The 27,782-nt window shown below is 42.5% G+C and overlaps 1 protein-coding gene and 1 long non-coding RNA gene across 5 annotated transcripts; both read right to left on the bottom strand.

Moving 5' to 3' along the window:
• Positions 1-1,577: 1,577 nt before the first annotated feature.
• PDIK1L (PDLIM1 interacting kinase 1 like) lies at positions 1,578-20,392 on the bottom strand. Of its 4 annotated transcripts, none has more exons than XM_061597130.1 (3): positions 20,101-20,392; positions 16,387-16,688; positions 1,578-1,700 (listed from the first exon to the last, which is right to left on the bottom strand). In XM_061597130.1, the coding sequence occupies exons 1-3, from the start codon at positions 20,153-20,155 to the stop codon at positions 1,692-1,694; spliced, it is 366 nt and encodes a 121-aa protein (XP_061453114.1). In that variant the 5' UTR covers positions 20,156-20,392; the 3' UTR covers positions 1,578-1,691. The 4 variants fall into 4 exon arrangements, with proteins under 4 accessions (XP_061453114.1, XP_061453110.1, XP_061453112.1 ...); XM_061597126.1 differs by lacking the exon at positions 1,578-1,700 and adding an exon at positions 11,023-14,786 and having other exon boundaries at positions 20,101-20,246; XM_061597128.1 differs by lacking the exons at positions 1,578-1,700; positions 20,101-20,392 and adding exons at positions 11,023-14,786; positions 19,097-19,281.
• On the bottom strand, positions 2,573-5,809 carry LOC133370591 (uncharacterized). Its single transcript, XR_009759167.1, has 3 exons — positions 5,636-5,809; positions 5,502-5,554; positions 2,573-2,700 (listed from the first exon to the last, which is right to left on the bottom strand). It is a non-coding gene; the product is annotated as an uncharacterized LOC133370591 (long non-coding RNA).
• Positions 20,393-27,782: the final 7,390 nt, after the last annotated feature.

Here is a 27,782-nt window from a genome sequence, read left to right as displayed (position 1 = left end):
TAGATGGGATCCTGTTATTACTGTATTTGTCTTTTTATTTGTTTTAATAATACTGTTTTTCATATTGTATTTCTGTTTTTATGAGACTATTTTATTGTTTTTGTGTTGTTTTTGTATTCTGCTTAGAGATTTTAAAATGTGAAGTGGTTTAGAAATGCTTGCAAATGAATGAATGAATGAGCAAGCACAAAGTGACTGGAATCTTGCTTGTTGATCTCCAAAGATTTTAAACTCATCAGGCAACCCAGAGTCCCTTAGGCATGACTTCCTGCTAAAATATCCCTTCCTCTTCTTTAGGGATGGAAGGATCTGACAATTTTAGTTCTCTCAGTTTCTCATTTTTCTAATTTTAAATTTAGTTCTCCAAATTTCTGCAGCAATTTGCTATTTTTTTTAAAAAAATCTTCATGAAGTCTTCAACATTTTAGTGCGAATTTCTCCTAATAAGCACATTTCTGTATGTAGTTTTGATTACACAGCAATTTCTCCTAATGTAATGCATTTTTGTATGTTATTTTCATTCATATGTTCACTTTTAGGCACACTTCCCCCTAATAAATGAGAACTGCACTGCCAGATTTGGATATGTGCAAATTTCACTGGATTGCTTTGTTTCGGTTCTCATGTGGTTTTGGAAAGTGTGAATTTGATAGATTTGGCTTTAAATGTGAACTGAATCGAATTTCTCCCCAGTCCCTGCCCCTTTTCCTCTGCAATAACTCCAGAGTGGAAGATTCCACATGTCCCATCTGCAATAATATACAGGACTAAGGTGGGAGGTCTTGGTGCAAGGAAACCTTGCAAAGGCAGGGTGAGTGACAGAGACAGATGCCACCACCGCTGCTTCAGCTGTCCAGATAACAAGGGCAAAGGGTAGGGAAAATCAGTCACAACCATCCGGAAGGATATATGGACATCTCTTGATGAGAAAAGGAAGAATCAACCAGCAGCAACACATTTGCCACTAGTCACGGTTAGTCACACAGCACCTGGAATTTGCTACTGCTAGAGGCACTGAAGGCCACCAACTGTAGATACAGGCCTGAATCTCCGTGAAAATTCCAGTAAACTATTTCACACCTAGCCTTTCTCCAGAGCAGTTACTCCCCCTTGCAGGATCTGGAAGAATTACAGCAATAATTTTTTTTAAAAAAAGTAAGGAAAGGGGTCACTTAGCGGGAAATGAGGGACACAACAAACAGGCTTGGCAAATTCTACTTTTGGGAAGTGAAGGCTCTGCGCTGGAACTAGCAAGCCAGAGAAGAACAAACAAGGGTTTGAAATAGCCTGACTCTGCCGCCTCCTTCAATGTGAATCATCTCAGTTTCCAATGGCTTTTTATTTTCAGCACAGCAAAACACTCACAAAGGCAGAAGTGAATAACACGCATATCCGAATGAATGGATTCCCATCAAGAGGGAGCTAAGGAATTGACTGTGTCAGTATAAAAATGTGTGGGAAATTGTAATTTCATGGGGGAGGGAAATATACCTCAAATTAGATTAATAAGAGGCATAGGTAAACTCAATTTGTTTTCCAATCTGGCATAACTTTATTACATTTACGAACAGGTCTGTGATGATATATTCCCCATCATTGATTGCTTTACAGTGATGGAATTCTTAGCAATTGTACATCAATTAATGGTTGTGCTTCTTTATCCAGTCAACACATCTCTCTTTGTGAAATCTTCACGATACCTGGAGAACAAAATATGATTGATTTATGTACGGTACTGATGTAAATATGATCAAGGTCATAATGTATCCATGAACTCCACTTTTAATGTTTTCTTTTTGTTTAGACATGTCATATATGTTGCTACACTATATGTAACTATGGCCCATGTGCACCACACATTGAAAACAATATCATACATTTGGCCAGCTCAACAAATCAATGCCAAATGCTTCATCATCGTCACTACCCCAAAATCCTACAGTTCATTGCATCATCGATGTTTAAGTTGCTTTCCAGCTCTCTGGCTATTCCAGCTTACCTAAAAAATCTTTTCCACCAGGCTTTTGTGGGTTTTTAAAAATTATTACTTTTAATTGCAAATTTATTAAGGAAAAGGGAGGGGAAACAAAGAGAGAGAAAAGGAGGAAAGGGTAAAAAAATACAAGAACAGAAGAAAAGAAAAAAGCTCATCTCACATTAACAATAAATTAAACATCAGTATATCTCCCTTAGTTTACACATACCAATCAATCTATGCCACCCAAATGTCCAAATAGGTATCCAAGCAAAACTGGTGTTTATAGAAAGTACATTAAAATGTAGCAAGGATGTTAAGTTGTTCAGACCATTGCATAATAGATGATGGGTATTTATCCTTCCAGTCTCGAAGTAGAAGTCTCTAAGCTACCATGAAGGCACGTAAAATCCATTCTTGCTGTCCTGGCTTTAGTACAGAGCTTGGAACTAATCAGTTACAAAAAAAGGATTATGCATAATTTATTACTTTTTTGAGGAACAAGTGGCAATTCCTTCACATTTTGATTGTAATAGGAGTAATGCTATTACTTTTGAGGAGTAATTGTAATGTTTCCAGCATTACTTTGGGGCATTTCTGGGGGGGGGGGGAAGCAAGGGAAGTCTTCTGCTCCTCTGATTTGTGGATGAAAATCATGTGGCTTGAACTGGGCTTCTGTGCAGCATCTCTGTTCCCTTGTGCTCTGTGGGTAGGTAGGAGACGACCTGGGATAGGGGTGGAGTGGAGAAAACAATTGTTTAAAAAAATGGATTGTGGTGGAGAAGAATGGAGTGGAGGGAGAAAGGAGCCGGAGGGCAGGAACATGGATAGAAGAGAAGAGGCAGCAGCAGAATGGAGGTAAAGAACTATAGACGTGAAAGATGACAATGTGTGTGTATGTGAATACTGTGTTTGCACTTGGCACGCAAAGCCACCGCCTCTACCCTCCCTAGCTACTTTGCTGCATTTGCGTTTTGCATCTCAGGGGAAAATGTTTGCTTGGGTGAGTGTCCCTTAGTTGGTGGCAGGGCAGGGTCCAGGAGGTGGTTGAGTGAGAGAGATTATGCTTGCTGGCTGAGTGTGTGTGTGTGTGTGGGGGGGTTGCACTTGGTTTGACGTACAAAGATCTGAGTAGTGGCCTCTGCCTCCCTCCCCACCTCCCTTACCAGCAGAGAGATCACCATTGCTATCTTATGGATAAAAAGAGTTATTCTACTACCTCTGTGTGTGTGTTTTTATTTTTAATGTTTTAGGTGACTTAGTGTGCAGCAGCCAAGGCCAGCACCTTGTAGGCACTCTAGTTTTTTTTAAAAGTAACTTAAGTGTAATTGTAGTGATTACTTTCAGAATAATTGTAATTGTAATGGTAATTTATTCCTTTTGGGGGCCATGTAACAGTAATTGTAATTCATTCTTTTTAAAAAGTAATCTTCCAAGCTCTGCTTTAGTACCCATGCAATAGGCAATGGATATAATCTAAACCTACTGTACAGGAACATCCACAAATGTCAAGGAAGGATCTGTGAATTTCTGTTCCCTCCGTTTCTAATCTTTCCAATCTTAAATTTAGTTCTCCACATTTCTGTAGCAATTTGTGATTTTTTTTAAAAATCCTAGTGAAATTTCTTCAGAATTTTAGTGCAAATTTCTTTAGCATTTTAATGTCTTTTAACAAGCACATTTTTGTATGCAGTTTTGAAAAATGTACACTTTTGCAAGCAATTTCTCCTGATATAATGCATTTCTGTGATTTTTACTGATGCATTCCTTTTTATGCACACTTTCCCCTAATATATGCATTTTTATAAACATTCTTTGGTTGGAGAACTGCATCACAAAATTCGGATAGGTGTAAATTTGGAAGGATAGTTGTGTTACAGTTCTCATATTGTTTTGGAACGTGCAAATCTGATAGATTTGCCTTGAAACACGAACTCCCCCATCCCTATAGTTTTGAGACTCTTTGCATACCAGCCGTGGTCCAGCCAAGAGTAAATTCCAGCTTTGCAGGTGAACAAAAGGTAATCAAAAAAGCCCTGCTACATCAGATCCATCTAGTCCAAGCTAAGTTTCACTAAATGCTGACTGAATTTAGCCATCAAGCTAGAATTCTTCAATTGTGTGCTGTGTTTCTGCAGTCATAGCATATTATGCAGCCCAGCCTCTAAAACCAGACCTGGAATGAAGATCTGGCTTGTGTCAGATAAATATCTCGCCTTAGACCCAGAACGTACATTTAAAATGTACTTGGAAATGATTTGAATGTGTTACAATGCTTCTGCTTGTTAACTTGATTTTTTGTTTTTATATGTGTAGATTATGGTTTTGTTAAGAATTTCTGTAGATAAATGTTATTATGTACAATTAAGTGTGTAATGTAATGAAGGATTAATAAAACCACTTTTAAAATTGTTTTAAGGCAGAATGCCAATCTTCTATCCTAATAAGCATAACACAGGAAGTTTGTATTCCGGCCTTTGTATCAGTGGACAGTGTTGGAGATGAATGGCAAAACTATTTTTTCCCCAAGTGTTTTCCAAACACCATGCCCGTAAGCATGCTGTGAGCTGGCAGCACAGACCAGTTTCTACTTTTCCCTTTTGATCTGCTTTCCCACACACAGCAGAGGGCACAGCTAGGCCAATGGTCCATCTGTGTCTATCTTGGGGGGGCATTCTCACCTTACATTTTTGTACAGATACCCAAGTATAAAATACACAACCTCTTCTCAAGTCCAAGGGGTTAAAGGATCCCTTCAAAATTCTTAGATGTAGCATCTGGATCTGAGATGGTCCTCCCAGGTGGTACATTTTGGTTCCCATTTAAGCAGGGTTGGGGAGCTGGTGGACCTGCACATGTCAAGGAACCATAGCTCACATCATAACAGTGTAAGAAGAGCCCTGCTGAATCAGGCCAGTGGCCCATCTAGTCCAGCATCCAGTTCTCATAGAAGCCAACCAGATGCACCCTCTCCTCCTGCAGATTCCAGCAACTGGTATTCGGAACTATACTGCCTCCAACAGTAGAAGTACAACATATTCATCAGTAGTCATTGATAGCCTCATCCGGCCATCACTGCCTCTTGTGAGAGTGAATCTCATAGTGCTATAATGCACTGTTTGAAGAAAAATTACTTTCTTTTGTCTGTCCTGAATCTTCCAACTACCAGCCCTAGCTAGCATGGCCAATGGGTGTGGGATGATGGGAGTTGTAGTCCAAAATGTCTGGAGGGCACCAGTTCCCACCTCTCTGCATTAAAAAAGAACAGAGTTGAGATGGGGGTTTGATAGTGGTGAAGTGAGCAAAGGAGATGACACCATTTGGATTTTCTACCTAACCTAGGACAGGGCTGGAGAATCTCCAATTTGGCCCGCAAGGCCATTTCCCCCCAAACTACTGATATTTCCTTTAAAATTATTAATATTTCTTTAAAATTATTGCTATTAATATCCATTTTCGAGAGGAAAATATAGATAGGTAAAAGCAGGAAATACAGGACAAAGAACAAACTTGAAACAATATTGACCTGTTAGGTCAACGGAATGGTTTCAAACTGGCACCGGTCAACGGATCCCATTCCTAATACAAAGAGAGAGAGAAATCTAAAATAGTGCAGGCCAATGTTTATTTTTAAAATCCCAGTTAAATCCTTATGCTTACCTTGTCTTGCTCCCCTGCCCCCATCCACTGCACTTTAGTTATGGACCTGAGTCCAATGGAAATTGAAATTCTTGAGTTACTTAAAAGAGCATTTTGTCTTTTGTGAACAACCAAGATATCTTAATGATGAAAGCTAAGTTTTGTTCTAATCATAAAATGCTGCAAGGGGTTAGAACTGACCCTCAAAGTGAAAAGAGTGTATGCTCTGCCTTGAGGTTTTCCGTCTATGTACCCTCATCTTCTAGTAGTCAAGAAACAGACTCGAACAATTAAAAGAGTATGTCAAGGATAGAATTGTTGCAAGAGAAAAGAACCTTTGGACTGCTTAAAGCAAATATAAGGGGAGTGTACCCCCTTGTGGCCATTTTATGTACTGCTGTCATTCCCAGAAGCTGGCTGCGCTTTACACCTTTGCTCAGTTAGCACATTTGTTAATATATTATGAAAACATAACTCTCCAGGCCTTTTACACATGCCAAGGAATTCTTTAGTCTGCTGCTGTATTGTTTTTCTACTGTTTTTATATTGTACCATTGTATTTTGTCTTACTGTGTTTTAACTGTTGTACGTCGCCTAGAGTGGCCGTTGGCCAGATAGGCGACACAGAAATTAAATTTTATTATTATTATTTATTATTATTCCATTTTGGGAGTTTTAAAGAACTGCTGATGGGGAGAAATTTGATTGTTTGCATTTAAAGTTGAAACTACCTAATTTGCACTTTCTGAAACAATATGAGAAGCAAAACAGGTTCATCCTTTGAAATTCACACTTCTCCCAGTTTTGCAATGCAGTTCTCCAGCCACATAATGTGTACAACAAAATCAAAATAAAATACATATACTAGTGTAAAGTGTGCAGATAACTGCATCTGTTGATGAAGATAACATGCAAAAGTGCATTGTATTAGGGGAAATGGCTTTGCAAAAATGTGTGTATTAGGCAAAACTGCATACAAAATTTTGCATAATTAAGTGAATTTTCATGGACTTTTTTTTAAAAAATTGCAAGCTGTTATGGAAATGTGAACTGAATTTAATGCTAGAAAAATGAGAATCTGAGAGAAAATAAAATTGACAGATTCACTCAGGAAAGGGACAGGAAAATAAGGTGAAGGGGAAATGATGGTTCAGATCCACCTGTGCACCTCTTTTGTGTAAAAATCAGACTCCACTTACGGCTGTGCGCGCATGTGTGTAAGCATTGCCACGTCTGCTGTACACATACGGCTGCTTTATCACACACGCAGTTTGGTTGTTCTCCTATCTCACTCAAAGCCTTAGCAAAAATCTACACATTTTTAAACAATTCAAAGACCAAACTAACACATAAACCACTTCATCAAGAATGGCAAACCTACAGCCCCCTCAAAGATTCTGAATTCAACAGTGCTGAGGAACACAGTGTGACTTAAAAAACAAACAAACTAAGGCAACATTTCAAAAAGGTGCAGCCTCAGCTGCTGTTCAGCTTCCTCTTAAAGTTTATCTAACTAACCACACAAAACAACGGTCTATCATTACTCTGCAGTTTCAGACAGAAGCCCTGATTGGCTGGTGCACAGGAGAGAGCACCATTTGAAATGCACACAGAAAGCAAACAAAATCGAAACAAGGAACGGGGGAAAAGTTCTCAACACCAGCTCTGCAGAAGCAACGCCTTGCATGTGATGCCTGCAGGCATATACAGTGTAGACATGTCAGTGCAGAGTCACACTACAAGAGAAACAGCATAATATAGTGGTTAGAGTGTTGGACAAGCACCTGGGAGGCCAAGGTTTAAATCCCTGCTACGTCATGAAGCTTGCAGGGTGAGCTTGGGCCAATCACAGCCTAGCCTACCTCACAGGATTGTTTTGAGGATAAAAAGGGGAGGAAGGAAGTGTGTATGACACCTTGAGGTTTTTGGAGGAAAAGTGGGATATAAATGTAATACATGGGGGGAGGAGAGGAGATACAAAATCTTGATACCTATTTGCAAAGCATTTTCTCTTAGGTTTCGTGAATTGATGGCAAGTTTCATCACATCACCATTCCAGGGTGTGTACACATTACCAGTTTAAAGCACAGCTAGGTCATTCTTTTTCTCAGTACTGATGGAAACTGATTTGGGGAGAAGCGCATCAAAATGCAACATTTCCTAAGAGTCAACAGGATAGATTAGGGATGGGGGAGAAATTTGATTTGGCTTGTATTTAAAGCCGAATTTATCAAACTCACACTTTTCAAAACAATGTGAGAACCAAAACACAGCCATCCTTTGAAATTCACATGAATTTTGTGATGCGGTTCTCCAACACTATTTACAAAAATTCATTTATCAGGGGGAAATGTGCATTAAAAATGAATACATCATAGCGAAAACAACATACAAAAATGCATTCTACTAGGAGAATTTGCTTGCAAAAACAGGTACATTAGTTAAAACTGTACAAAGATGTTGTTTATCGGGAGAAATTCTCACTAAAATACTGAATTTTTCATGAAGAATTTTTTCTTAAAGCACAAATTACTGCAGAAGTGTGCATAACTGAATTTCAGATTGAAAAATTAGAAACTGAGAGAACTGACATTTACAGATCAATCCATCCCTAGGGAAGATACAGGTTAGATATGAATTGTGGCTATTGTCATGTGTACACGCTGCTTACCAAACCAGTGGTGGGAGCACACAGGAGTAAACAGGAGTGTGTATGCAGTCTCAGTTTATACATTTTACCAACTACAAAAATGCTGCTGTTTCCATAGGTCATTTGGCTGAAGTCAGGATGGCCACAATAGTCTAGTGGAACAGGAGCAAAGGGTCATAGCTCAGTGAGAGCATGCAGAAGGTTCCCACATCAATCCCTGACATCTCAGGGTAGGGCTGGAAAAGGTTCCCTATCTGAAATCCTGGAGAGCCACTGGCAAGCAGTGTAGGCAATACTGAACTAGATGGACCAATGGTCTGATTCATGCCAAATACACAAGCTTTTATTTTGCAAAGAAAAATCCACCATACCATCCAAGCAAAGGAAGAGTTAGGTTACATTAGAATGCATGACTGAGGGTTGTATAAATTGCTGCGGGTTATATAAATTAAAATATAACATCCCTTTATTATGATGACCAACCAAAAATGTCAAAATTAGTGAGCAAGCTTTGAGCCCCACAGAATCCTTCATCAGGCTGGATGCAGGGGGGAGGAAGAGGAGAGAAAGCTAGTTTAATGTAGAAGCCATAATGACTAAATTGGTCAAAAATTCATTTTTGTTGCATAGCAAGAGCATGGTTACAGAAGTTGAAGACATCGGCACTGCTGATCTGTCTCGTGGCTGACTCTTTCAGGCACCATATTAATTCCTCAGGACCTCCCCACCCCCCTCAATATTCCATCCAAATACATGTTCTCCATACTGCTAAGTTATGCAGCCAACATCTGAGAGGGTTGGATAGTTCTGTCTGCCCACCTAGTTTCTGAAGAAGGGAGTGGTCGCCAAGAACACACCCTTGGGTTAAACTTTTCGTTTTAACTGCTGTGTTTGAATAGGGAGGCTTTACTTTATTGCATTTTTTACCCAGGCTTTCCTCTAAAGAGTTCAGGGCTTGCTTTTCCTTTGTATTTTAACCTCACACCCACCCCAAGGGTTAAAGGGAGTGTGTGAGGGGCTGAAGGTCAGTGTCAGTTTCTGGCTGAACAGAGAGCCCCAGCCTAAATCCAATCCAACCTCTCTTATTTCATTATTCATGTCCTTCAAAGACAAGAACATTCAATTTATTCAATTGTTTTTATGCCAGAATAGGAAACATGCAGGACACCATTACACTTAAGCTTTGAAGAGATGTCTGTTGAAACAGACAGTTGTTAGATCTTCCCATGTTACAGATTGCCCTCATCAAAGTGTAGGACTTGAATCAAGAGCCCTGCACCTTTGGCCACAGCACAGCAGGGGGGTTAGATAGGGAAAACAGCACTGGGAAGGGAGGGGGAAAATAACAATGGCCAAGTCTGTTGTCTTTTAGTAGCAGACAGAGGTCATTTATCAGCCAACACCAATAAAAGGCACTCCTGGCCGTGGCTACAAGCAGGGCCTCCGGGAGCAATGCTGCAAATCTGGGTATCTAAACCAGACCATTCATTTCACAAGACTCAACAGTGGTGATCAAAATTGCTTATTTAAACATCAATAGACATTTATTGGACCCAAACTTTATGCAGGATTCTCATTAGTAGGAGATGTTGCATTTCTCTGGCTAAACCTGATTGGTTAGTCAGAACAAGCTTTGTGTATTAGATAGAATGCCTGTTGGTGCTTGAACAGGAATACTATTACCTGAAGAACAAGTATTTATAGGGCGGATCATCAGCGCTCCCTATGCAGAACTTGCAAGTGGGTTACATCTCATGGGGCAGATTTGTTCCCCCTGCTCTGCTGCCCTTATTGGCATCTAGAATCAGCCACTTGGGAACAGGTGTCTCACTTTGCCTCTGGAAACAGTAATAATAGTTATATGACAAAATTTGCTGAAACTGAGCATTTTAATACATACAACAGAAGTAAGGAACTTTTTTCAGCCTGAAGGCCCATTCTCTTCTCAACAACCTTCTGTGTGTGTGTGGCGGGGGGAAGATATGCCAGTGGTGGGTGGGGTCAGAGGTAAAAGTGGGCAGACCAATGAATATACATTTTCTCTTTGTACTGTAGGATAGTTTCCACACACACACCCCTCTCTATCCAGAAAACAAGAGACATTATCAGGGGTCAAACGCACATTTCAGCCTGGCAAAAACACTCAGGATGTGAAGCAGGGCCAGTTAATAAAGCTAAAAGGGCTGCATTTGGCCCCTGGGCCTGAGGTTCCCCACCTTTGCCATACAACTAGAATCATAGAGTTAGAATGGGCCTATAAGGGCATTGAGTCCAACCCCCTGCTCAATGCAGGAATTTAAATTAAAGCATACCCAACAGGTGGCTGTCCTGCTGCTTCCTGAATGCCTCCAGTGCTGGAGACACACACACACCCATCCAGGTAATTGGTTCCACTGTCATACGGCTAACAGTTGGTAAGTTTTTCCTGATGTTCAGCCAAAATCTGGCTTCCTGTAATTTGAGTCCATTATTTATTCTGTATCCTGCACTCTGGGATGATCAAGAAGGGATCCTGGCCCGCCTCTGTGTGGCAACCTTTCAAGTACTTGAAGAGTGCTATCATATCTCCCCTCAGTCTTCTCTTCTCAAGGCTAAACATGCCTAGTTCTTTCAGTCTCTCCTCACAGGGTCGTCACCACCACATCTCAGGATCACTGTGTGCTGGACTGATCTGTGGCTAATTCTGTGTTATGAGAATCAGGGTAGTTCATGGAAATAAAATAATATTTAGCACACAAAATCAGATGAAACTTGAGGATTCCTTTCAATTCAGACTTTATTTCCTTTTAAAGTCATGAACTCAATAAATTACACAATCATTTATCCTCCCCCCTTTAATAAATTCTTCACAAAATAGAGTTTACAATTTATAAGGAAAAGCTTTTAAAGTTTGCTTTCTTTCTGAAGTGCTGATGAGTATCTCGACTTCTGTGTTACGCTGGTGAATTGTTTTGTAGCTGCTACAATAGTTTTGATTTCAGAGATTTTACAAGAACCCAAAGCAAACACAAGCAACAACAACAAAAATCACACACACAGATCTCAGGGACAATTATTCAGTGGATAACTAATGGAACAATCAAGTTAGCATTCAATGCCAAGGGGCTAAGCACCATGAAAGGAGGTGACCTGATGAGGCCTCCCAAACTCTTTAAGAAGTAGCAACCAGTGCATTTTGGGTATTAACAGGTTTACTGTGCGATAAATATAACTTGCTCTATTATTAATTTCTAAACTGCATCTATGAAGCACATGCAATAATGTATCCAAGATCTGGATTTGCTGAGGATTTGCAAGTGCCAAGAAATTGTACACAGTAATCAGACTAGTTAGGACAGACATGACTGAGAGTTCCTGTTTTTTCGAGTCCTCCAATACTATCAAACTCCTGCAACTCATGTTCTTTTGTTTGACACACTTATTAAGTAAGTTGGGTGAAGGATGAGATTGCAGGAGTGCTTTCCTATAATCTTGTCTCTAAAGGCACAGGTGGTGCTTTAAAGAGTGTTTCGCCTTTGAACATTTATTTGTAACTGCCCAGAAGAAATCAGGCTTTTGTATTACCTTTGCAGTCAAAGGGCAGATATTAATAGAATCCTCAGTTGACATAATATACTACAGCATCATACTGAAAGCCAGGCAGATATATGCCAATTATTACAAGCAGGTATTTTTCCCACATTTATTTCAGTGAAATCCCAGGTCATTAGTATGACATTTCTTCAAGTATTTTAGGCAAGATTTTCAATCTGAAAATTTTCCAAAGGCTTTATGAAAACAGTTAAGGTTGCAATCTTATGTACATTTGTCTAGGAGTAAACCCCATTTGAAATTTGCTTCCCAGTTAATATGCATAGGATTGCACTGTGTCACTGTTAAGTATATATCCTGATCAAAGGATATGCAATTTTCATGTCAGGGAAATTATTTTCATTTGAAAGGCATCTTGCTTAAATGTAGACAGACCAGCTTAGGAATAAACCAACACATGTTCTAATTTTATGCTTCACATCCTAGCTGTATCAGACAAGGATGATAAAGTACAATCCGCTCTAGTGCATTTCATCAGGGGGAAAAATGTCAGTTCACTTTCTGGTTTCCAGGTTGTAGCTGACAGCATCAAGGCTATTCCAACTGAAACAAAGCCGTCTTCCACAATAAAATGAACACACGCAAATATACTATGCCACTTTCCCTTTGGAAGTTCTATTTACTCATGAAGTCAGAGTTTTGATTCTTCTTTGCTATCCAGTCCTGTATATTAATAAAAAAACAACATAGGGTGGAACTTTGTTTACCCTATGCATGGAGAGTCAAATGCAAAATGGTAGTAGCCTGCATAACAATAGCCTAAGACAGACGGAGGTTGCCGATTGCTTCAGAATATGAAGTCAAGAGAGGGAAGGCCTCAGTTAAGGAGAAAATGCTCCAGCTGTAATCTGGTGCACACGAAACAATAGCAATGGAGCACAAAGGTAGCATGGTGGAAGAAGAGGGGGCTATACAGGCCTGTGACTGAGCCTCTTATGTACCCTGCTCTCTGTGCACAGGGCTAGCTGGGTCCTGCCAAATGTTCTGTATCTACTACCTAAAATTGTTTTAACAATTTTTAAGAAAGAAAAAACCTCACAAGAGAGCAATAGAATTATCACTATTACAATCCCCACACACACACCGGCCTCAAACAGGCAACATTTTCTAGCAGGCAAGAATCTGGATAGTTCAATGATACACTAAGCTTTCACAGTCCTTGTGCCACAAAACAAGCAAACAAGACAAATATCGCATCATCAAGACCACCACTAACAAGTGACTGAAAGAATATTGGCTAAGAAGATGGGCAGTAACTAGTTTGACCAGCCTCTAAAAGCCAGGGCAAAACCAACAAGATATAGGAACATTTTTCATATTTGCAAAATTTTCAGAATTTGGGAGGGTTTTTTCTTCTTCCCCATGATTTACATTTGAAAAAAAACGTTAATCAAAAGACACCCTGCATTAAAGTTAATGCTGGATATCAAATGTAAAAGATGGGGGTGGAGAGCTAGAAACAAATCTAACAGAGAGCCTTTCTTTACCCTAAAAAAAACCTGAAGCTGAACGCTCAATAAACTAACCAAGGTGCTGGCACATTACTGCTGAAATGTGCCAAGAAACAAACTATTACAGCCTCCCAAACTAAGAGTTTTTCCCAACTGTATCTCAGTGCTTGAATCAGAGGTTCCTTTGCATCGCATTTATCACATTTTGTGCTATCGTATTTTTTCTTTAAGAAAAAAGTGGAGAATGTTTATGACATGGAATTCACGGATGACCCACGGTCACCCAATTCAATATGAGACAATATAAATAATGGGGATATTTTCTCCACATGAACCGGGGGGGGGGAGTAAAGTCACTCATACAGACATAAATATATACATGTTTACTCTACAAAGTTGAATAATTTGCATTACCAGCATGCAAATCTTCTCTTCCATTGGCATTCCCAATTCTGCAGTATGAAACTGGAATGTTTGAAATATTCCTAGAAAGCAATCACCTCCTAATAAATCAATTTTCCTGGCCAGGTGGATAGCATTGCAGCTGTAGCTTGGAAATATACATATATGGTACTGAAACAAGAACAGCCACCTTGAGCTTTGTTTACGAAAATCAAGAGAAACGCAATGGGGAAAGAACCCTGAACCCTGACACCTTGAATTTTGAGTTAGTCTTTTTTTGCTTCCACAAAATGCTGCACCATTGTAATCCTACCAAGAGGTCAAAGTACTACAGAGGTCACGTGTCCCAACTGCTATCTTTAAAAGCAATTTTAACTAACCGGAGTTCCAATTCAAAAGCATCTGGGCGGTCTTGTGGGTTAGCAGCAAGCATTTCCTTAATCAGCTGTTTCATACGAGCGTTCATTGTCTTTTTCTTAACAGGAATGAGTAGTTCCATTTTTGGATTTTCCAACAATGCCTCTCCAACAGGTACAATCTCAGTCCCTTGCTTCACATAACTCCCCAACAGTTCTTTCTTTGTCTCTGTGTCTATGAAAGTGATCCTTTCCAACATTGCCCAGATTATAATCCCCAATGCAAAGATGTCTGCTTTGGCAGTATAATGACCTTCCCAAACTTCAGGAGCCATGTAGAAGTCTGTGCCACAAGCTGTAGAAAGAAAACATTTGTTTACGTTCACAGGCTCTTCAGGGTTCTGTCCTGAAGCTGAACAAACCTTACTTAGCCCAAAATCAGCTACTTTCAAAGTGGGTTCCAAGTCACTAGAATCCATCCTGGTTTGAGAGATCAAGATGTTGTCAGGCTTGAGGTCACGGTGGATGATCTGGTTTTTGTGCAGAAAAGCCAGAGCGCTGCTGAGCTGAAGCATAAAGCTGGTATTGGTCTTACGGCTAGGCTTCCGGGAGAGGAGATATTCATTCATATCACCTCCGTCACAGAAATCCATCACAAACCAAAGGTAGTAGGCGCTTCTGGGATCAAAGACAATTTCACCTTTCAAGGAGGTCTCTACAAGCTGTAACAAGAGAACAGTTCAGGTAGCTGCTCCGCAAGTATGGTTCAAGTAAGAAAGCAACTGACTAAAAGGAATGCCAGAAGAGTGTACCTTTTAAGGCATGATTTATAAATATTCCTTTTGTGTTCACCCTCCCAAATTTCTTCTTTAAGCAGGATTTTCAAAACATAGTTGCTGCCATCATGCATTTATAGGCATCATCTCAACTCACTCAGCCACCATTTTCCATGGAAACAAAGGCTCAACTTAGACATCACTCCATACTATGGTTTCTGCTAACCATAGCTGAGAACCCAACCCATACTATGGTTTCTGCTAACCATAGCTGAGAACCCAACCCATAGTCTGAACATCCAAACATGCAGACAAAACATAGTTTAGAGCTGCTGGTTTGCTTTCATTTTCCATCTGACCAGCATTCCTTTCTACGGTGCTGGGGACTCTAGAGGTCCCAGCTACAACTACAATTTGTAAACCAACTTCAAACCATCGCTTCCATTTCTGTTTTGCTGGCTGATTAAAATAATAATGTGAACCAACAACATAAAAACAAACCAGTGAAGTTTTCTTAGTCATGGTTTGGGTGCACTGTGTGACTGAAGTTCCTGTATTCCATTATGAGCACTACTAACACATTGTTAATTGAATTTGCATCTAATGGGACACCGATACACACTCTTTCCTCCATCTGCATGGATGAATGCCTGGTATTCAACCCAACAGAACAATAAAAATGCACAACTAGAAAAACTTATAGAGGCTCCTGCTTTTGTTCTCAAAGTTATTATTTTCTTGCCATTCTCCATCAATGCATGAAATGCAGATTGCTAAGCAGCTATTTTCACAATCTGCTTGGCACAAAGACAGAACAAGCTCATTTTGCTGCCCTTTACAGAAACTCACATTTTCTTCTCTGGCATGTCAAGTTCTTGTTTATTATTTTACTGGCTTTTTATTTTTGATTTTGTTGTTACAGTGCACAATAACAAAGCCTTTTGGAAGTACTGAACTATGCATTCAAGGCACAGAAACAATAGATTTCATTTGAGGTTTGGTCATAACATTTCCTAATGCAGTGATGACTTTTTGAAGTGGCCCAATATTAGTAGGGTTATTAATGTTTATTTTCCCAGAATGATCCTAAGAGTACATTGTCCTACAATGCCACCAACATTCCTGCCATGCATAAATAATGTTCTGTAATATTGTGGTGGCACAGAGATCATTCTGGGGTGTAGGGAAAGCTATTACTTTCGACCATGGGAGAATTTTTAGCAGTGGTTTCCTATAACTAGTTCCTCTTTCGAGCACAGCCAAAGCTTAGAAAAATCAGTTTATGTTCACAATCTCATGGAAGTCAATTATGGCTTTGTGAACACTTGTTTTGCGTGCTTTCCCTGAAGATTCAAACAGCTTTGATTAAGCTTCCAAAGTGTCTATACCTGTAGAAAATACAGAGAATCAAATACTTTTCATTCAAACATTTCAAGTACACTGTAGTATGCACACTTCCAACCTCCTCTTCCTTGCTGTATAACTGAATAGCTGGCTCTCTTTTTGCCTCTCTTTACTAGTAACCCATTGTTGTTTCTTCCATTACCTGCAAATAAAGTGAGGAGCTGGAACCATGGGACATCTTCTGCACCATGCCATCTTTTTGCAAGATGCATTCCTCCAGGTGAATAACATTTGGGTGTTGGCTCTTGATACTGCTAAGTGCCCAGAACTCACGTAAGGCGAGTTCTACATTCTCTGGAGCATGGCACCGAATCTTCTTCACCGCAACACGTGCAGAGGTTTTCCTCACTACTGCTTCATACACCACACCATAGCTGCCACGACCAACCTCCCGTATTAGATCGTACTTTGGCTGGCTACTCACCATCTTCAAGGTCAAGGTATCTACAAAAACAAAAAACCAAGTGCAACTAATAAATGTATGGCACATTTGTGTCCTATCATAAAGTAAACCCCATCACTGTCATCCCAATACTATAAATATGCACTCTACCCCTATCATGAAGCTCATTTCTCAGTTCTGTGCCATATCTGGCAATGATGGCTGTATTTGTCTGCCCATGTAGTAATTTCAGACCACATGTTTTTTTTCTCCTTAGAAATACCTATGTACCTATACATCCCACCCTTTCTCTGAACATCTGTTAGCATTTAAGATGACACAGGATTTTCACTACTTTTGCTACAGACTGACAGCTACCCTTAAAGAACAAAACATTTTGGTACTGAAGATGAGCATATAAAAATGCAAGAAACTACAAAACAGACACTAAACAAAAGTCAGAACTCCCATACAAGCCCATACAAGCATAGAATAGATACCATACACATTCTATGATGCTATGGTTTGGATAAGAATGAATGAATTTCATTTTGGGGAAGGTAACTTTTAGCCTATTCACTAGGAAAAACAACTGTCAAGGTACAAGATTGTTGACAGAAAAGGTGATTTTAATTTAATTTAATTTATAAACTCATGGCAATTCTATTTCGGATTTTTATCATGTTATATTTTTCACACTTGCTCATATTTTAATTGTGATTTTATTTGTTGTACACCGCCCTGACAGCTTTCTGCTATAGGGCGGTCTAGAAATGTAAATAAATAAATAAATAAATAAATAAATAAATAAAGTTTATTAGATAATCTGCAAGTAATCCTCTGGAACCTATAAAACATGGGTGGGGAACCTTTTTGGCAGCGTGGGTCAGATCTTTACTTTGACAGGTGGACAGGGCCACCCATCTGTCAATCACCTAACATCATGTTGATGGGGTGTAGTTCCACGCACCTGCCAAAGTTGATCAGCAGGGGTGGGGGAAGGGGTCTGCTTCACCAGTACATTTCCTGCAGGGAATGCCCTGCCAAAGCAGCACCCAGCAGGACTGAACTCTCCATTCATCAGATGATGAGTTCAATCGTACTTTCTGCAGGGGTCTGCTTTGCCAGCAATCCCTGCAGGAAACCCGCTGGTGAAGCTGCACCCAACAGGATTGAACCGCACTTACCCTCACCTATGTCACCCAGAGACATCAGCTGATTAATAGGTAGGCATGGATTGGGGAAAATGGCCTTGTGGACCAAACTGGATCCCCTAGCAGGCCAAGACTGGCCTGCGGACCAGAGGTTTCCCCACCCCTGCTATAAAATATAGTGTTGGGCTGCCCAACACTGGAGACATTCAAGAGGCAGGCACCTGTCAGATATGCTTTAATATGGATTCCTGCATTGAGCAGGAGATTGGACTTGATGGCCTTACGGCCATCTTCCAACTCCATAATTCTATGAATTTCAGGTCCACTGAAATGCACACACCATCTATACAAAATACTCCCACTTGCACCATTTGGACTCCAGCGCCGCACCTACTCACTTAGCACCCTTATCAGCTACCTTCCTCCCTACCGCCATACCTCCAAGCATCTCTTTGTGTACGTTTTGAATGGACCTGGCCAAATGTGAATGGCACAAAATACTTATTTGCAAAACACACAATAATCAGAAAAACATTTTATAAGCAGAAAACCTGCTTATAAAATTACCTGGGGGGAAACTAGAAGGAGACAAAGACAAAATCCAGCCTGGCCTGCTCTTGTGACGTTAACAGTAGCTTGCTCTGTCTGCAGAAACCAGCGGGTGAAGCTTTACACCGCAAGGAGACCATATCCACCTGGGAATAGCCGTCCAGGGAGCAGCTGATTAGGAGACAAAAGCAGGGGCCCCCATACAAAAAGCTGGTCATCTGCCTACTAAGTTCACTCTCGGTGGCCAACCAGGGCTGCCTCCGCCGTTGGATCTGCAGGAATGAACAGGTGGCCGTGTTTACCTCCATGCAAACACACACCACACCTGCTGATGCCTTAAAGTCACAGCAAAAGGCCAGACTAGGCCGGGTTGTTTGGGGTCCCCTCTCGTCCCCGAAAAGTCGGCAACCCTATAACCAACCCGGGTTTGCCATCGCGTAATGTGAGAACGGCCGCTTTATAAACACGCGAACGGTCCCGCGTTTGACCACGAGCGTCCTCCCTGAGCAACACGCAGGCGTGGAAAGAGATAAAGGAATGGGTGGCGAAGCCTGTCGGGCGTCGAGCCGCCAACGGCGAGCGCCTACAGGCCAGGCCGCTAGCCCGGAGCTTCCTCAGGCCCAGGCCACTGGGACGCCTGGGGCTTCGAGCTCTGCCTCGCGGGCCTGTCACGAAGCGTCCTCGAGGCTCCAGGCGCCACTCTCACTCCGGGACCCGAAGCCCCTAGCTGGGACCCGACCCGAGGCCCGAACAGGTCGACTTTTTACCTCAGAGTCGCTGCAGCGTTCTCTTCTCCTGGCCGCCATTATCAAGCTCCCTTCCCCCACCTCCTTACTTCTCCCGGGTTTGCCGACACACCCCCTTCTGGGCCGGCGCGCGCACCTCCAGAAAGCAGCGCGAGCGCGCCCGAGTACACTCGCGCACTCGCGCAAAAATCACCGCCCCCTCTTCTGATTGGGTCTTGAAGGGGAAAAGTGGGCGGGCCTCCGCCTCCTCTTCGCAATGCGGATCTCACGCGCCGCTTCTCATTGGTGGTTGAAGCCACGGAGCCCGGCGCCTCGCGCTCTGTCTCCTCTCTCGGGCTGAGCTGGGCAACCTCGCAAAAGCGAGAACCGGTCGAAGTGTGCTAGGCGCGTTTGTTTCTTTTCATGCGTGCTGCGTGGGACGTTGAAGCAAGCAGCAATGGTTGCTGCGTTTTTATATATTATTGTCGTTATTATCTGGGCTTTATTTATCCGGAGAAACGTTTTGTTTTATTACTGCGGCTTTTAATTCTTCCTGTCTGGTTTATTATTATTACTATTGCTCCTGTCTTTGATTAGCTTATTAATTAACTTATTCGGGATCCCGATGAAGCTTTAAGGAGCGCTCCGATGGGCTTGCAAAGGTGGGCCTTATACATTTTGCAACGCGGACAGCGTGGAAACGGGAACGAGGCAGGACATGAGGGCGCCCCGCTCGAGGATGGGAGGCGGAAGCGCGCGCCACTTGCCTTGCAGGTGCTCGATCCGCACAAGAGCGTGCGGAGGAACGGTGCACGCACCCTAGAGGTGATCGCAGGGAAATGCGCGGTGCCTGGTTTCATAATGAAAGAGGTTGCGCAGGAATGGGGAGCCTATCTGCGCGCGCCGCCACCCCCTTCTTTTGCCCACCCCGCTACCTCTTAGGTGCTGAGGCCTGCTTGCAATGGTGCGCGATAGGCCGCTGGCTTCCACGCTGCTGCATCCCCTGCCCTCTGCTTGATGCCTTGCCCCCTTGCAAAAATACCTACCGTGGCTGTCACCCAGAAGTCTTGCTGCTGGATTCCCCGCTGGATTTGTGTGCATTGCTCATATTTGTTTTTCTTCTTGCAATTATATTGTTAGCCAATGTGGTGGTAGGGGTGTTTTTTAAAAAACAGAATCCTCTCCTCTGATTTGTCTGCCTTTCTTAAAGAAGGCCAGAGAGGAGAAGCCCAGCTCTCCTTATATTAATAGCAGGTGGTTGTTTTGCAACGTGGGGAACCTCGGTGACTCCGTTTGTTATCCCCCTTTTCCCACTGCGGCCGTGGGGACGTGGTTCTCTGGCTGCTGCAAACAGGAGGGTTGCAATCGGATGGTAAGATCTCTCCCACCCCTCTCCTCCTGAGGATGGAGGGCTGTTGGTATCTTCTCTTAAAGAGATACCGTCTTCTCTATGGAGGGGAGAATGAAATCACTTTTATCTATTTGGCATCGGGGTGGGTGGGTGCCTAAGCTTTGAAAGAGAAGGTGAACTCTGCAGGATTTGCAAAAGGGCTTCCTGGGGATTAGGGAGGTTCACTTGTTAATTCCAGAGGGAGCCACAAGCCAGTAGTCCTACTGAAACTTAAATTGTAGAGTTCCCCTGGAGCAACATCATTATTCCTGGCCATTGGCTGTGCCGGCTGAGACTGATGGGAGATGGAGTCCAACATCTGGAGGGTCATACCCCCACTCCTCTGGAGAAACAGGATTGAAATTAGGTTGTCAAGTCCTCCATACCTAAGAAAATCTCTTGCAACTTTTTAAAGAGGGCAAATCCTGCTTTTTTAAAAAAAAGAGATTCCCCTACAGCAGGTATAGGGAACCTTTGGCCCTCTGCATGTTGCTGAACTACTAGTCCCATCAGCCTTGGCCATGCTTGCTGGGGGCTGATGGGAGTTGTAGTTCAGCAGCACCTGGAGGGCCAAAGCAGACCTACCCTACCTGCAACACTGTGATAGGACAAGCTGTACCCTGAGGCATTCTCTCTTGAGTACAGTGTTTAAAATGATAAGTAGCTCTTCCAAGATTGAGTCCAGCAACCTTTAGGCAGAATATGTAGGAACAGTTAACATTACAATGGAACTACATGTGAAGATGTATCTAAAACAGGGATAGCCAATTTAATGCTCCAGATGTTGTTGCACTATAACTCCCATCATCCCCAATCATTGGCCGTGCTGCTGGCACAGATGGACTCGGACCTGGGAGACCAGGGTTCAAATCCCCACTTGGCCATGAAGTTTGCTGGGTGACCTTGGGCCAGTCATAGTGTCTCAGCCTAGCCTACCTCACAGGGCTGTTGTGAGGATAAAATGGAGAGGGAGGAGAACCATGGATGCCAACTTGAGCTCCTTGGAGGAAAGGTGGGATATAAATGTAATAAAAATAAACAAACAAAATGCTAATAGTGAATTCATTTTCTGAGTATTGGTCCCTACATAGCACCATCCGCACCTAAAAGAGAGGTTTCAGCAGAAAAGCGGGGGGAGGGGGGAGAGAGATGTTATGGAGATCCTGTAGCACTCCGGAAGTTGCTGGACTCCCAATTCCCATCAGCGCCAATCAGTAGGGCCAATGAGATGAGTGGCTTTGGAAATACCCAACAGCATCTGAAGGGCTAAAGATGACTCATCCCTGCATGTGATGCAGCAACATTGCTGTGCTTATAGAGATCTGGTCCGTGCTTCAATGGGAGACCACTTGAGAACTACAGTGTGGGATAAATGTGATCAATACCTCCCCCTAGAATTAGGAGTGAGCAGTGAAGTGGCCAAGTTTGCTGACGACACTAAATTGTTCAGGGTTGTTAAAACAAAAAGGGATTGCGAAGAGCTCCAAAAAGACCTCTCCAAACAGTGAATGGGCAGAAAAATGGCAAATGCAATTCAATATAAACAAGTGTAAAATTATGCATATTGGAGCAAAAAATCTGAATTTCACGTATACGCTCATGGAGTCTGAACTGGCGGTGACCGACCAGGAGAGAGACCTCGGGGTTGTAGTGGACAGCACGATGAAAATGTCGACCCAGTGTGCGGCAGCTGTGAAAAAGGCAAATTCCATGCTAGTGATAATTAGGAAAGGTATTGAAAATAAAACAGCCGATATAATGCCGTTGTATAAATCTATGGTGCGGCCGCATTTGGAATACTGTGTACAGTTCTGGTCGCCTCATCTCAAAAAGGATATTATAGAGTTGGAAAAGGTTCAGAAGAGGGCAACCAGAATGATCAAGGGGATGGAGCGACTCCCTTACGAGGAAAGGTTGCAGCATTTGGGGCTTTTTAGTTTAGAGAAAAGGCGGGTCAGAGGAGACATGATAGAAGTGTATAAAATTATGCATGGCATTGAGAAAGTGGATAGAGAAAAGTTCTTCTCCCTCTCTCATAATACTAGAACTCGTGGACATTCAAAGAAGCTGAATGTTGGAAGATTCAGGACAGAAAAGGAAGTACTTCTTTACTCAGCGCATAGTTAAACTATGGAATTTGCTCCCACAAGATGCAGTAATGGCCACCAGCTTGGACGGCTTTAAAAGAAGATTAGACAAATTCATGGAGGACAGGGCTATCAATGGCTACTAGCCATGATGGCTGTGCTCTGCCACCCTAGTCAGAGGCAGCATGCTTCTGAAAACCAGTTGCTGGAAGCCTCAGGAGGCTTGCACTCGGGTCCTGCTTGCGGGCTTCCCCAGGCACCTGGTTGGCCACTGTGAGAACAGGATGCTGGACTAGATGGGCCACTGGCCTGATCCAGCAGGCTCTTCTTATGTTCTTATGTTCTATTAAAGGTTAGGCAAAAAAGGATGACTTTTCATCAGCACTGTTTTGTACTAAGAGATCATTAACCTTTCTCAGCCCCCTTCACCCATAAAGGCTTTGAGGTCTTTAAAAGGGGATTAGACAAATTCATGGAGGATAAAGCTATTGAAGGCTATTAGCCATGATGGCTATGCTCTGGTCTCCACAGTTGAAGGTAAAAAAGGTAAAGGTGTCCCCTCACTTGTAATGCGAGTTGTTTACGACTCTTAGGGTGACGTCTTGCGACGTTTACTAGGCAAACCATATATATGGGGTGGGATTGCCAGTTCCATCCCCGGCCTTTCTTTACCCCCCTGTGTATGCCGGGTACTCATTTTACCGACCACGGATGGATGGAAGGCTGAGTGGACCTTGACCCCTTTTACCGGAGATTCGACTTCCTCCTTCCATTGGAATCAAACTCCGGCCATGAGCAGAGCTTCAGCTGCGTTACCGCCGCTTACCACTCTGCGCCACGAAGGATCAAAGGTAGTAGGCTTCTAAATACCAGTTGCTGGAAATCGCAAGAGGGGAGAGTGCTCTTGTGCTCAAGTCCTGCTTGCAGGTTTCCCACAGGCATCTGGTTGGCCATTGTGAGAACAGGATGGTGGACTATAGGGGCCGTTGGCCTGATCCAGCAGATTCTTCATATATTCTTGATAAGGGGATAATACAACCCTACCCTATAGGCTTAATAAGATAAAAGTATGTGAAGTCTTTTGAACATTCTTAGCAGTAGATAGATGCTTTTAAAAAATGCCCATGATACACACATGTTGGAAATAGCATGTACTCTGTGTGTATAAAAATTACCGCGTGAGATAATTGTATATGTCTGCATTTTGCTATGTGCAATACTAATTTCAAGTTATTTTTTCATGCCAACAGTGCAATCCTATGCTTATCTACTTAGAAATATGTCTAGTTCAATGGGATCTACTCCGAAGTGCCGCCCTGGGCTCCTGCTGGGAGGAAGGCCGGGATACAAATTAAATAATAAATAAATAATGTGTATTGAATAGGTGGGAAACCTGTGGCCCTCCACATGCTGAACTACCACTCCCATCAGCTGCAACCAGCATGGCCAATGATCGGGTATGATGGGAGCTGGAGTTAAATAATATCTCGATGGATAAAGGTTTCTCATACCTGGTATAGAGCATTGCAGTCTAACCCAGTATGACCACCATGGGACTGACTTGCAAGTAAAAGTACATCAGGTTGTACTGTGAATTAACATGCTATATAGTAAAAACCTTCAAGCAGGTTTTACTGAAAGTAGATTCATTGACTTTAATGGACTTAAGGCCTCTTCAGCACTATACAATTAAAACTGTCGTATCATGGGAAGAGGGATTGATTGTGAAACAACTCTGGGAATAACTCCATGAGAGGAACAGGGATCTCCAAACAACGCTCAGCACCCCTAAAATATGAATAATATATTTTCACCATTTGCTTATCCAATGGAACATCATTTAAAGTGTTTTTAGAAGATGGACATTTCAGGCTGCTTTCCGACATGGGGCTTATTGCATTAGTTTAACAGATTAAAATGGTAGCACTTCTGTTCCAATTTCTAAAATTCCTTTCACGCTGCAGTACCTGTTGCATTAAGGAACAGTAGCTTTTTCAGCTGATATACTGGCATTTTGCACAACTGTCTTTCATACGGCTGCAATGAATGTCTTGTTTTCATCCCTCATCCATTATGAACATGCTTGCTGTAGTTTCCCACTGTGTAGGAGGTGTAAGATCTCACCATCCAACCCCTCCCCCTTTAGCATCTGACTTTTTTTTAGTTGTATAGACACAGAGGTATGTGTAGGAAATACTGCTACCTGTACCTATGCCGGAATACCAGTACAATTTTCATCAGGCAAAAACAAAAGCCACCTAAAGGGTGGGAACGCACTACACGCTGGGATGCGTGTCACATGAGCAGCTGCAGCTAGCAAAAAACTCGTGATTTTCTGGCTTCCCAAGTTTGCAAACTGATTTATTTCTGGTATTTATCATGAAAATTAGGGCTAAACTTGCACTGTATTCTACTAGGATTACAGAACTAGCTTGTACGTCATGTAAAAGATCAAATATAATGTGCAAATTACCAGGGCCATATTCACACTACATTTATTCCACTATTTCACTTTAAGCAGTCATGGTTTCCCCCAAAGAATGCTGGGAAATGTCATTTGTGAAGGGTGTTGTTAGAAGAGCCCTATTCCCCTCACAGTCTTGCAGTTCCCAGAGTTTCCTGAAAAGGGATTGATTAGTAAACCACTCCGGGAATTGTAGCTCTGTGCGGAGAATAGGGGTCTCCTAACAACTCTCAGTACCCTTCACATACTACAGTTCCCATCATTCTTGGGGGGGAAGCCATGACTATTTAAAGTGGAATATTAGTGGAATAAATGTATGGTGTGAATGTGGCCCAGGTAAGAAATTGTCAGAATAATGAAATAAAATCCAGTGTGAAAGGCTCAGTGTAATTCTGGATATGTTGTTAGCAAGCTCCCCTGACCCCCTCCTTTGTAGATCCTCAGGAGAGACACACAAGGCTCAAAATAGTCACTGCAGCTGTCAACAAAAGTGCATGGTGGGAAGGGGGAAAATCTGGGGTGCTTGGGAGTGCATGTGTCAGAAGGGGGCACCTTGTAGCTTCAGAAAGAGCCCTTTCCCTCACCAAAGATGAGAAAGAGCTAGAAAAGAGGGAGGGTAAATGTTGGTTCATAGTTCCTAGAAGAAGACACTGGAAACTGTGTAGTCAACACAGGATGAAAGACGGAGAGAAAATAGGCCATTAAAAACCCAAATGACCCAAGGGTACAAGCACAATATTTTTATAAGCAAATAAAAATGGAAATGGTTTGCCTTCAAGTCGATCCCAACTTATGGCAACCTTATGAATAAGGATTTCATGGGAAGCGGTATTCAGAGGGGGTTTACCATTGCCTCCCTCTGAGGTTAGTCCTCCTCAGCTGGCTAGAGCCTGCTCAGCTTGCCACAGCTGCACAAGCCAGCCCCTTCCTTGTCCCCAACTGCCAGCTGGGGGGCAACTGAGCTCCTTGGGACTCTGCAGCTTGCCCACGGCTGCACAGGTGGCAGGGCACATAACCCCTGAGCCACTCACTGTGGGGGTGATCTTTAGCTGGTCCTTGACACCCAGGAGACATGAGCTGGGATTTGAACTCACAGACTCTGGACTCCCAGCCAGGCTCTCCTCCCCACTGTGCTGTACCAGCTGTAAGCAAATAAAGGTCTTCCAAAATCAGGAGTGGGGAATCTTTTTCAGCCCAAGGGCCACGTTTCCTGCTGGGCAACTTTCTGAGGGCCGCATGGAAGTGGTGAGCGGGGCCAGAGGCAAAATGAAGAAAGAGCCACAAATGTAAATTTTACTTCTCTTTTGAGTATGCAATACCTGCATAGGATTCCAATGTAAATCTACTACTACTTAGCCAAATTCTGGGGTTGCTGTCTTCCCCTCCTCCCCATCTGCCCCCTGCTTATAAACAGCAGTCTCATACAGAATTTTGGCAAACAAACCTTTCCCCAACACTTGCTATTAATTTATTAGCAACATAGGAAGCTGCCTTACACTGAGTCAGACCATTGGTCCATCTATGCTGATTGGTAGCCGCTCTCCAGGATTTCAGACAGGATTCTCTTCTAACCTTGTCTGGAGATGCAGGGGCTTGAACCTGGGCCCTTCTGCATGCAAGGCAGATGCTCTGCCACTGAGCTATGACCTCTTCCCCAAGGGCCGTAGATTCATATTAATGTATGAATCACCTTTCATAAAAGTCTCAAGGTGCTTTTCAATCCTGAAATAAAAACAACTAAGAAAAGATTTAAAATCAATACACCCCCCCTAAAAACAGGTTTTAAAACATTACAAATAAGTACCCAAAGCAGACACCTAAACTCCCCCCCCCAAAAAAAAATCCGGCTGAAAATGCTTCTTAAAACAAAGATGCCTTCAATTGTTTCTGGAAAGCGCAGATAGTGGGCACCTGTCACGTCTCAACAGGGACACTGTTCCACAAAATGGGCAGCTACGCTAAATGTCCTGCTCTGAGTTACTGTAGAGCAGGCCCCTGATCTTTTAGAGACTCAAAGTAGAAACTCTCCTACAGAACACAGTGGCCTACTGGGTGTAACAGAGGTAAGGCAGACACCCAAGTAACCTGGTCCTGGGCTATATTATATTAGGAAATTTTGTTTGCAAAAATGTATGCATTAGTCAAAGCTGCCTATAAAATGTGTTTACTGGAGAAATTCACACTAAAATGCTGAAGAATTTTCAGGAGGATTTGTTTTAAAAAATTGCAAATTGCTGAAGAAATGTGGGGAATTAAATTTAAGCATGGAAAAATGAGAAATGGACAGAAACCAAAACTGACAGTTCTTTACATCTCTAGTTCTGAGTTGACAATTTAAGCAGACTGAGAGAACTGGAATTGACGGGTTCTTCCATCCCTAATGTGCACACACTTGGCTTTCCAAAGGGATTTGAGAAAAAGTCAGATCCAGCAGAATTAATCTGAGTCTTGAAAAGGATACAGAGCTGGAAAAGGTAGCGGGAAAGAGTGTCACTCTTCCAACTTCCTCCTTCAGCTGTACATACTTTTCAAGGATGAAAAATGTAACCACCTTTTCTACCTCACAACCAAGTGGGTAGGGAGTGTAGCTCAAAGGCTTCATGGGCTCTAGGGAAATACCTCACATTCCCCTCTGGGCAGTCTTCTAGAAGCCACATGCTAGTGGGCAGGGCCACAGAAAAAGTGGGTGGAGCAACAAATGTAAAACTTTCCTTTGTACAATAGGCTGGGTGAGTACGCATATTCACGCACCCCTCTCCGCCCAGGGAAGCAAGAAACATCATTAGA

The sequence above is a fragment of the Rhineura floridana genome, chromosome 15 (assembly GCF_030035675.1).
Source record: "Rhineura floridana isolate rRhiFlo1 chromosome 15, rRhiFlo1.hap2, whole genome shotgun sequence".
NCBI classification, from domain to species: domain Eukaryota; kingdom Metazoa; phylum Chordata; class Lepidosauria; order Squamata; family Rhineuridae; genus Rhineura; species Rhineura floridana.
This window is presented reverse-complemented; position numbering and strand designations above follow the sequence as displayed.